The 12358-nt window shown below is 38.9% G+C and overlaps 1 protein-coding gene across 1 annotated transcript in view; it reads right to left on the reverse strand.

The window, feature by feature from the left end:
- CLGN (calmegin) overlaps window positions 1-12358 on the reverse strand; it is a 42212-nt gene that overhangs the window by 9681 nt on the left and 20173 nt on the right. Inside the window, exons 6-8 of the mRNA XM_040967243.1 lie at window positions 6293-6374; window positions 4382-4574; window positions 551-740 (exon numbers count right to left, since the gene is read on the reverse strand). Of these exons, the coding sequence (XP_040823177.1) occupies window positions 551-740; window positions 4382-4574; window positions 6293-6374 (465 nt within the window). The remainder of the gene's footprint in view (window positions 1-550; window positions 741-4381; window positions 4575-6292; window positions 6375-12358) is intronic.

A 12358-nucleotide genomic window follows, 5' to 3' on the forward strand; every position in this document is an offset into this window, starting at 1 on the left:
GAATGAGGTTGTTACAGGCAGCTTCTCTGATTTACAGGTAAACCAGCATGAAGCAGTGTCAGAAGGTGCACTGAGAACAATGCAGGCTTTTCTGTCCTCAGACAGCCGGGAGACCTGGGAATGCTGTGCCAAGTCACCGTTTGTTCATTGCTTCTACATCCAGACTGCTCCTTCTACCTGGCACAACTCACCTATGACACTCTCTGGACACAATCACATCGTCTCTACTAATCGTTATTTCTCTTTAACACTAAGTTTTCCAGGAACCAGTAATTAAAGTGATGGTTTAGAATCATGAATTTTTCCCAACGACAGCACTGGAGGTATTTTTTAAAATGCACGTATTTCAAAACACAATGAAATTTAAAAATTTTTAAACCAGATGCAAAGAAGTACAAAATCCAGTTTAGGAAAGCATTTCATGTAAAACAGCCAAAATAAGTAGCTCATTGTTAAAAGAGGAAGTTTCATTGGTTATGACTTTTACTCACTTTATATCTCATCACTTAACTATGCCAACTAAGGCTGTGCCACCGGATTCTCTGCTTACCAGTCTTCTGGTTTGACGGCAGAAGGATCTGGGATTTTTACCCTTTCATCCCATTCCTCGGGTTTTTTGTCATTGGGATCATCAATTTCCTTTGGGGGATTGATGGGAGGAACCACGTCCTCCAGTAGGCTTCCTTTGTTTACAACTATTTGGTCAATCAGTACTTCAAATGTGTCATCTGGATTCATCACTAAAACCAAATTGAATATATCACGCTTAGAATTGTGATTGAAATTTTAAAGATAATCTTCTAAACAATAAAGCAACTATAAACTTCATGGATAATATTTTCTCTGAACCAGAGAATAAACAATGTATTAAATCAAAATATGCTGAAATCACTCATTATAATACTTCTTAAAATAAAGGCAAAATTAGGGAAAAAATTTTTTTTCTAAGAAAGTGCTAAATATATCTCAAAATGGGAAGGGAAGAAGGGGAGTGGCTGGGGTGGAAGAGAAAGGAAAGAATTCTGACTGGCTGTGTCTGAGACTCATAACCAGCTTTGCTTTCACAGTTTTAGGACACAAGTCAGTGTTCTCAGCAGCGAATTGGAAGCTGTCTCAAATTTCAAAAGTTGTAAATACATTATAAAGAGTAACTTTTTCCCGATCTACCCGAAAGTGAATTGCAGATCTCAAACATGTCACCTGAGTGTTTTGGTAACTATTTTCTACAAACAACAACGCTGTTCAACATCGCACCAACCCAGCCACCAAAACAGACAAATTAACTTTGACACATTCCCATAGTTTTCAAGAAATCGATAAAGGTTCATTGCTATTTCACATTCAGTGCCTCTTACGCTCTAGTGTGCAGTTATCTTAAGGGTGATTTAAACTATTTGAGCTCACACTTACCAGCAACGTTACCACTTATATTTTAGCCTGGTGAAAGTCCCTTAGCCAAAAATGTTATCCAGGACTCCCTGATCCTTTGAAACACCAAAATAAAGGATCTCTTACTCATCTGTGAACTTGGAGGTCACTGGATAAGACGGGTGTTTGGAGAAAGCGAAGGAGGAAAGGTGCTGCCCCATTCTGCTCCTGCTCAGCCAGCCAGTAGGAGCTGCCAGCACAGGGCAGCCACTTGCTGAAGCTACAGCTCAGAAGCAGTAACAATCTGAAGGTTTCAGTCACAACAAGGCCAGCTCATTTGTATCAAAACTAGCTCACTCAGAATAAATCAAACTGTTAAAGCAACCCCATGCTCAGTATTTTCTCCTCTATCTCCTCTGCTATTTACACTTCAGGACACATAACCACACTATGGAAAAGCAGGGTGGGAAATGCCAAGATTAAAGCAGAGCTAAATGTATGATCTTAAAAGCAAAAATGTACAAGTTTCTTCTGAATTCCGTAAAAGGCATTTCTGAAGGAAATTCTTGAAAAGACAGCTTTCTTATTCTATTTTGTAACAAACTGATTTTTGTTTTTTGAAAGCACAGTAAAAACAAAGTGTATGACAAATAGAATATGTGACAAGAATAATCTTTGGCAAAGCATGTTTCCATTTAGAAAACTGCATTCAAAGTTTTAAATTCTATACTAAGAGGCAGCAGATTATATAAAGTGTGTGAAAGCACTTGAGATTCTTTTAAAAAGTTACAGGATAGGGCCTGGCATGATAGTGTAGTGTCTAAAGTCCTCGCCTTGAACGGGCTGGGATCCCATATGGGTGCCGGTTCTAATCCCAGCAGCTCCAATTCCCATCCTGCTCCCTGTTTGTGGCCTGGGAAAGCAGTCGAGGATGGCCCAAAGCCTTGGGACCCTGCACCCACGTGGGAGAACTGGAAGAGGCACCTGGCTTCGGATTGGCTTAGCTTCAGCCGCTGCAGCCACATGGGGAGTGAATCATTGGACAGAAGATATTCCTCTCTGTCTCTCCTCCTCTCTGTATATCTGCCTTTCCAATAAAAATAAATAAATCTTTTTTTTAAGTTACAGGATTAAAAAAATGTAAAAAGTAATTCAATAATCCTCACATTCTCACACAAGGGTCAAAGTCTTGATGTACAGTAGTAATGAAAAAAAAAAAAGCAAATGTCTAAGAGACAAGACTTGAATTTAAATTCTAGTCCTACAAGTCTTTCTTGTTTCCAAGAGAATACAGCAATTAAATCAAGGCAAAACAAAGACCACTGCTGATATCATACCATCTTTGCAATGCTGTGTATCATGTGATAAATGAGATTAGTCCTTGTTTTCTATTCTTTTCCTGTTTGCTTGCATAATATGCAGCTTTATGTCCCCATTTCAATAGTACAGGCTGAGTGTTCCTACCCTAAAGTTCTTCAAGCCAAAAGTATTTCAGGGTTGAGAAACTTCTGCATTATACAATAGTTTGCACAACTTTTACTCAGTGAGGCATCCCTAATCTGGCAATCTAAAATGCTCTGAAATCTACAACATTTTGAGCAATACGGGGACACTCAAAAAATGAAATTGAGGGGTGCAAATTAAGGATACTCAATCTATATAAACATTTGATTTAAACTTCACATTTCCTTAGCTATCTTTGAATTACATTAGAAATTCCTCCTACTTTGGTCTTTAGATTGTTTTACACACACAGGTCATTCGTTTTCATCTACAATATTTTATTTGTATAAATTCTGAGAGCAGAATTAAAGTTCTAAAGGATATAGATCTCTTATGCTTTTACTCAGGTTTATAATAAGTCTAATTCCTTTTTTCTTTTCTAGCTAAATTTTTTTTTATTATTTATACATTGACATTGTATTCCTGAAAACGTCAGTATGTATGCTTGATCAGAAAGGTAAAACAGGGACTTAGTTTAGTACAAAATGAATGTGTCCAATGTGCAGCCTTTGCAAAGAAGACTGAAATACATTAATCTTGGATGATGCTGCGAATTGAGAGAAATCTGACAGAACCATTTCAGAATGTTCTCTGGAGGGCAAGCACGTAGCCCAGTAGTGTCCCACACTGGACAAGCCTGGGTTGGGGACCGGCACTCCAGCTCCTGCCTCCACGTCCTGCTTGTGCAGCCTCTGAGAGCGAACAGTGATGGCTCGAGCAACTGGATTCGTGTCACCAAGTGGGCAATTTGGGTGGCATTCCTGGTTTTCCTTGAGCCCTGCTCTGTCTTAGCCATGGCAGGCATTTGAGCAAATGAACCAGCAAACTGGAACGTTCTCTCTATGAATCTCCATCTGTCTGCCTAGCTTTGCAATAAAAAAAAAATTGGTTTGAAAACAAAGCAAAGCAAAATAAATTAGTTTCAACTGGTTTCTGAAATGCTGTGAGAATTGTATGTAGCCAGGTAACACCTCAGATAACATCCCTGCCCCCATGTCCATGCAAATCCCCAACTACTGAAGTAAGGCTATGGATGAGGGAGCCCAGTGTTTTTCCTTTCTAAGCAAGGTCTATGGCACGACCCCCACGAGGAGAGACCTGAGAACAGGCTGTCTACAGGACAAGCCTCAACATCCGAGCCTGGCATCCGGCACCCCCTGCTCTCGATCTCTCAGGTTTCCCTTGTTAGGGTACCATTCTCAGCCACAGTCATCTTCCCCATCCTCCCTATCCCCCAGAACACCAGTTCACCTATAATCTCCACTAGGTTTGTTCCATGTTTTTCCAAGTTGAAAGGAGCAATGTCTTTGAACTGTACTTCACCTGTGTCTCTCACGTGACACTTTGTTTTCTACCTGGAGGTAAGATAATGTAGGCTTGTTTTTCCCCAAAAGGCAAGCCCCTTAAAGCTAGGGTGTGTATTTGTCTTCTCCCCCACAACCACTTGGCAATGAACCTATCTCTAATCAGCAGATATTTTTGAATTAATGAATGAATTAAAAGGATATACCAAGGGTATAAAGATGAGTCTTCCTGTCTGTAAAGAACTTTTTAAGGTCTACATCTGGCTGTTTGGCATGTTTCTCTTCAAAGACTCCAGTTTTGGGATGTTTATGTCTGAAGATAAAATGAAGTTTATAATCTTCTCCGCATTTATCTGGTCCAAACATAATGGTATAAGATGTTTTATCATAAAAGTTTTCCTTTAAAGAGAGATGAGTGTTGGGATTAGTTGAGAATTACAGAGTATTTTATTAATTTTCTCAATGGGAAGAGTTTACAAAAAATGTAATAAATGCTTACTACCAAAGAACTATTTAATACAAGTGACAATAAAGGATGTGCGGAAACCACAGACTTCACTTAAGAACAGATTTAAACACATATTACATTCTTCCTGAATATATATGAAAGAAGTTTAAACTACCCAGCAGAATTATGCAGTTTTAAGTGCATAAATCCATAATATTTTATTGAACAAGTTAAGCAATACAGTAAATTGATCAAGAGTTCTTCAAAATGTTCATGAAAAAACTAAACGATTTCCTTTTATTTGATTTCCATTAATGATTTTCAAGTTCCCCTCCCTGTATGACCCTTAAGAATGACCATTCATGAATTGATGTCAATCTGAAACAGTAATATTATTTCAACCCCAAACAACCTGTATCTCATGCAATAAGATATTGTGAAGTAATCAAGGAATCAATAATCAATATGAGTAGACTGCTTCTGATCTACATCAAAGAATTGTAAAATTGTAAGGCTCTAAACAAGATGGAAGAATCCACCATGGGGGGGGGGAGCGGGTTTTGGGGAGGGGAGGGGGGAATCCCAGTGCCTGTAAAACTGTGTCTCATGATGCAATGTAATAAAATAATAATAATAATAATAAAAAATAATAATAATAAAAAAAAAGAATGACCATTCATGACTATTCTTCAGGAAGAGACCAGAAAATGATCCTCTGAACACAAAAAAAAGAGCGATTCAAACACAAAACAGACACACGCCCTGATCTTACTGCTCGTCACTTCCCTTTAAGTGGTGTCGGTGTAGCAGTTGAGAGTATGGGGTCAGGGCTCAGATACTGAGGGTTCAAATCCAGTCACCACTGAGCACTTTGTTTTAACCTTTCCATACATTCATTCTATAACGTGTGAAGTATACCGTTGATACCACCCACACTAGGAGGCTTCTCTGGATGTTAATCAGTCAGTCAGATAAAGGGCTTTCAGGAATACTTGGCTATACGAGCTTGTTGACAACCTGCTGATGACCTTACAGCACGTAAAACACATCACCAGTGCATACTAGCAAAGCCTCTTTCATCTGGCTCTGTCCCAGTACAGAAGGAAGCCTTCATGCTGCATTTCTCAGCCTCCTGGTAGCCTCTTCTGACAAGAACCTCAGGGAGGCCTCCCTTAACTTCCTACATGCAGAAACCACGGCACAGCCTCCTGTAGGAGCAGGCATAATAAATGCCCAGTATTTAAGTGTTTTTTCTACAACCTCTTAAAATTATATAGCCAATTCCTCATAAAAAATTTTTAGAATGCATTATTTTGTCTGAACTGCCCTACTTTTCATTTTTTTGGCCAATTTTTATTTTACTGCTCTGCTATAACAAAATTATAATTATTATTGGGGAAATAATTCTGATTTGATATTTAATAGTATTTTCATGTATCATGTCATTGCTTATTTAGACACATGGAAAAGTTTTATGTTGAAACAGGTTACAAAATTGGGGTTTTTGAAGAACTTTCCATGAAGCCCAATGGCAACTTACAGAAGCTACACAAGCTCATGTTGGAAAGCGATGTTCAACATTCTTTTCAATTTCACTTGAAAACAATTTTATCCATTACTGCTTAAAGATACTTATTTAACAAATTTCTTAAATATTAAAATACCATACCAGAGACAACTCCCCAGTGTCTGCTAGAAGCTTAATGTATGCACCTCCACAATCAATACCATCTTGAAAATTTACTTCATATCTAAATGAAGGAAAAAAGAACCACACTGCTGATAAAAATTACTAATTTTTCTTTAAAATCTAACATATTCCTGTCAATTCACTTACACTGAAATGCTTCATATTACCAGAAACGTTATGTAAAGATAAGCAACATAGAGGAAATGAACAGAAATGTGTTTCCAAAAGTGCCCATTATTAAAATATTCAAAAAATAATATCATCAAAAATGAAAAAACTGACTAATTGATTTAATATTTGCTTGTACCCAAAACCGTTAAAAATAAGATTGACTAAAACCATAACAGGAAACTCTGAATGGATAAGCTAGATACCACACATATTCCTTACCATCGAAAAGAAAAAATGGTTAAAGCATCATGGGTACAACCGCAAAAGTTTTCTAAGAAACTGTTAATGATTTCAGAATGTTTACAATAAATAAGTCCTTTAATTCAACTCTATACAAATCATATTAAATTAGACATTTCATCAGATTTTGTATCCTCAGTTGATATCCTGGAGTATTTCAGACATGAAAAGTTATGAGATAAGGAAATTTGAACAGTTTTGAATAAGACCTTAAAAAATAAGAGAATGTGGATTTATAATACAGTGTAACTCTGAGCAAAGCTTTGTTCTCTTTCAGCAAATGATGTTGCTAAGACAACAGGGCACAGCTAGATGACATTTCTGATAAACTGATGAGTCACATGTGACAAAATCAATGAGGAGCTGGATATCAAAGTGAAAAAAAAATCGGTAAAATCCAAAAAAGTTACGATTTTGTTCGCTGAATTCAAACAAATAGGATGAAAACCTGAGAAGCAACAGGAAACAGTGTTCATTTTAGTAAAGGACTGTATTTTAAAATCTTGCTAAGCAGACAGGTGACAAGAATGTGACAATGACAGTCTATGAAGCTTTAATTGAACCCAATTCATGATTAGTGTGTTTGTGTGCTTATACATCGGAAAGAACAGAGCAAACAGGACCACTTCAAGTGATTATCTCTGACTTGTAAGAATATGGCTGATTTCCCTGCATACCTTCTATTGAGTTCAATTTTTTAAGTGGCTTCTGAGATTGGCTGCAAGCCTAAATTATGGCGTCATGAAGTTCTGAAAGTCACTCTGATTCTGCATTTGTCCTTGAGATATTTTGAGTAGGGTCAGGTTTTTTAAACTATAGCTTCAATATTTGCTCGCCTATAATTTTCTGTGGGGACATGGAGTATTTCTACTTTTCCAAGGATGGTTGCAGTGACCTCATCAATGGGCAAATAAAGGCTCAAAGCTACGAGATTCAGTCATTGTCACAAAAAAGGTTTTGTTTTGTTATTTTCATTTTTTTTTAAATAAAGGATGGTTTGTGTTCCTCAAAGTCCTATTTTTATTTTAAGTAATGGTTAATGTTTGTTTTCTTCATGTAAGGTATAGAAGAATTAGAAATGCTTCATGAAGTGACTTCATTGTTTTACTGTTCTATTATGCCTAGACTCAGCTGCTCTCACCCTTTTTATACTGTAAAGTTAAGGACCTTCCAAATAATTGTGTATAATATAAATAATTCTCTATGGGTTAGAGGGTTAGTAAAACATACTTCAAGGAGCTCAACAGCTGCTGAACTTTAAGTCACAGGAAAACTGGAAGCATATCTAAACTTAATCCTAAATTGTTTTGAATATCAACTCTTTCCTGAAATGGCCCTGTGTTACAGGGGAAAATAAACTCATGTGGTCACGTTTGGCAAAAACAGTATTAAAACTAAAAACAGGCATTTACTTGAAGACCTTGTCAGGACCTGAGATGGGTTAAGCCATCAGGAGCACCCCTCATCAGAGAGAAAGCTCAATTCCTGCTTGCTCTGCTTTCTGTTCAAGTTCTTGCTAATGTGACTGGAAGGCAGGAGAAGACAGCCACCTGCTTGGGCCTCTCCCTCCCATGAAGGAGACCTGTATAGAGTTCCTGGCTCCTGACTTTGGTTTGACCCAGCCCTGGTTGTTGTAGTGATTTGGGGGAGTGAATCTTAGCATGAAAGATCTCATTTTTTCCTTCACTTTCTCTGTAACTCCTCTGATTTTCACATTAGTAAATTCTAAGAACTTCTCAAAATCTTTTATGAGTTAGTATGCTTCTTATGTCTTCAGTTAGGATATTCTTAGTTTCTAAGAGTTATATGGCTACATAATAAGTACAGGTTGGCTAACTTTTGCCTGATATGCTTAGTACCAGAAGTGTTTCATATTTCTGAGACTTTGGGATTTTTCAAAATTTGCATACTCTTTATGTGCTGAACAGCCCTAATCTGAAAATATAAAATATGAAATGCTCTAAAGACCAAAGCTACTTGAACATCATATTGACGTCAAAAGTTTTTTTTTTTTTTTTTGGCTCTACAGTTTTATTTCTGGGGTGCGGGGCAGGGCGGGCGCTTAATCCTTCTTGGCGGTGGCCTTGCGCATGGCAGTCAGCACACTGCGACATTAATAATTCTTTGGATGTCATAGTATGATGGCTGCCTAGACATGTCTGGTATGCCATTCTCCACTAAAATAGCATAAAGAGCGAGAGGGACAGAGAGAGAGAGAGAGAGAGAGAGAGAGAGAGAACTTAACTGACCCTGGTGTATTCAGAGGTAATGCTGGGGTACACCGGGGATGTGGCAGAAGTGCAGAGAACACATGGTCCCAGGAGAGCTTTGCAGAGAAGTGACTGAAGAATACAGCCTTGACTGCTTCATTTCCTCAGCTGAGATCAATTCTGAAGTAAGAGGGACTTCACACGATGGCGCCACTGAAAGCAGGAGGCCCTGAGCAGTCCCTGCCAGTGCCACAGCCTGTGCTTCTGGAAAAGCTTTCTCTGGCACTGTGGTTATTTCTGGGCGCCCAGCCCATGGTGCACCCTCCTTTGTGCAGATTCCTGCTGTGCAATGCCATCCTGAGGCCCTATCCAAATGCGGTGCCATTGAGCGCCCGGGCAAACCCAGCCCATCCTCTCACAGCGCAGTAGTTCAGGCCACCTGTCCACAGTTCCAGGAGGAGGCTGGGCAACCCGATAGGAGTTCAGGGCACCTGTCCACAGCCCCAGAAGGTGGCTGGGCAGTCTACCCTCAGCAGCCTGATCTGAAAAGGCTGTAAAATCACCTACCCAGGGCTCAGAGGCTAACAGGTACCCTACCCTTCCTTACTGCCAAGTGTGCTGCACTGGGCCTTTCCAGACCCACTATGACCAACTCTTCCCTGTATCGCTCTTAGAAATTGCTGAGCACTGTACCTTCACTGCAGGGTGAACCATACCATGCTGACCTATGCCAGTCAGAGTGCCCTTCTGAAACTGGCAGGTGCATCACCTTCACAACTGAACCAGAGGCACATCACTTGCTTGAACCCACCCAAGTGGCTCTGTCACCATGCAGCCCATGAAAACTGACAGAGTCATCACATTTGTGGCCACAGGCACCACTGGCAGAGCTGCTGGCCATCCCACCCTAAGACAGCTGTGTATCAGCTAGCACAGAAATCTCATAACCCCGAGAAACCCAGGCTAATGAGACACAGATGCAAACACCGACACTGATTATGGCTGACGAAGATGCATAGAGTCTATACTCACGTGCCCAGTGGAGCCAATGCCAACATGGCCTACTCAGGCGACACCCATGCCTCCTCACCTGAAAATCTTTAACTGTGAAAACCACCCTATAGAATTAGTACAAGAAATTTAGCAGATGCATTAAAGTCAGCATAGGAAAAATAAAAGTTGATGTTAACTTGTCATGGCAAAAAGAACACAATAACTTCAGCAACAGACCTCTTCCTGTCCTTCTCCCCGAAAGGAAATGAACCAATTTCCTGAAACAGAATTCAAAATAATGATTTTGAAGAGACTCAATGAGACACAAGAGAATACAGTCACAGATAATGAGAAATTCAGTAAAAATAAAGATTATAAAAAAAGAACCATACACAAATCTTGGTGTTCAAACATTCAATAAATGAAAGAAACCGAGAGCCACGATAACAGGTTGAATCAAGCAGAAGAAACAATTTTTCAATTTGAAGATAGAACTTAAAACAGCCTAGGCCAGGGACCATTGTTACAGTGCAGAAGCCAGAAACACAGACAGGGGAAGGAAAGTCTTGTCAGTAAGTGATGCTGGAACAACTAGATATCCACATACAGAAGAATTAAAGTAGACCTCTATCTCTCACTATATGCAATAGTCAACTCACAGTGCATTGCAGAACTCAACATAAAACTTGATGCTATGAATTTACTGGAAGAAAACAGGACACACTCTAAGAAACTGAGCGGGTCCGGTGCAATGACTCAGTGGCTAAATCTTCACCTTGCAAATGCCAGGCTCTCATATGGGCACCAGTTCATGTCTTGGCTGCTTCACTATCTATCTAGCTCCTTGCTGTGGCCTGGGAAAGCAGTCAAAGATGGCCCAAAACCTTGGGACCCTGCATTCATGTGGGAGGCCCGGAAGAGTCTCCAGGCTCCTGGCTTCAGATCAGCTCAACTCCGGCTATTGCAGCCATTGGGGAGTGAACCTGCAAACAGAAGATCTTTGTCTCTCCCTCTACTCATAAATCTAGTCTGCCTTTCCAATACAAATAAGCAAATCTTTAAAAAATGATTTTTTTTACGAGTATAGAATAGTGGTCACTAGAGGTTAGCAAGTATAAGGTTATGGACAATGAGTACCAAAGCAAAGTTACATAAAGGAGCAAGCCCTGGTATCCCAAAGCATGTAAGTTTATTTTTGTGAAGGGATAAGACGTTCAAAGCTTTAAAAAAGTTGAAGGAGATGGAAATGTTGATTTTCTTGCCTTGATCGTTACACATCACACACATATGCCAAATTATCAGGCTGTGTTCCACAAATACAAAGTATTAAAAAACATTTTTTAAAGGTGTTGAATAAAATCACCAAATTGTTCTCATCTGAAGAAATAAAGGGCAATGAATAAATATTTCAGATTGCAAATTATCAGATGGGGATGCTAAAATGCACCAATATGTGCACAGATTGGGGGAGGGGAGCACCTTTAAAGTTATATCATAAATCCATGGTATTTCAGGTATTCGATATAAAATATTCTTTATTTTATATTTTAGCCCAGTTATCTCTATTGATGTTAGCAGAAGTCAAAAACATTGCTTCTCCCTTCAGTTGTCTTTAAGTACACGACAAACTGAGAGGCAATTCTGGATCTTCCCTGTCTCCTTCTTCAGGATCATTATTTCATTCTTTCCTAAAAGTTGTTTTCAAATCTTTGCTGCTAATCTGGCAAACCATTGCTTTTGATTACTTGCCCAATTAGAAACTTGAACTGAAAATATTAAGTGATTCATTTTATTATGGAGGAGTATTTACCTAAAGCAATAGTAGAGTCATTGTCGAACCCTCAAGAATCAGATCTTGAATCATGATAAATAATACCACACCCAGATATTAGCCCTATTTGGTTCTCCTAACAATATATGTAGTTCATTTAAATAATGGTAACATACTTTTTGACATTACTTCATATTTTTGATTCATTTAAACCACTTAATGTAGGCTAAGCCGAAGCATCACACCTGAAATATTAAGTCATTGACACCAAGTGCTAAATTTTCCAAACCTCTAAAATACAGATGGTATCTAAGTCATAATGTAAAGCAACTTGTTTAGTGTTTTAACAGAGCATTGAAGATGTCCTTGGGTGATATGATTTATAATTGTTTATAGTTTCTTTTGTTGTAATTCACTTTGTATAGCCACATTTTGTGATGTAAGATAGAAAAAAGCATTTACACATTTGTGATTTGAATTTTATCGATTTTGTCACTGTGCTCACACCAGTTATTTTTGCTTCATAGCAGTATAGGGAAATAAGCTCGAGGAACTTACATCCCTGTTTTCTGGCAGCCCACATGCAAGCAGCAGCACTAAGTTCGTGTCCCCACTGGGGACGGAGACAGGTGTCGGTGAGAACCCGTTATTTTTGTAAAG

Source organism: Ochotona curzoniae, unplaced genomic scaffold (assembly GCF_017591425.1).
Source record: "Ochotona curzoniae isolate NIBS_2020 unplaced genomic scaffold, NIBS_Ocur_1.0 scaffold_4506, whole genome shotgun sequence".
NCBI classification, from domain to species: Eukaryota; Metazoa; Chordata; class Mammalia; order Lagomorpha; family Ochotonidae; genus Ochotona; species Ochotona curzoniae.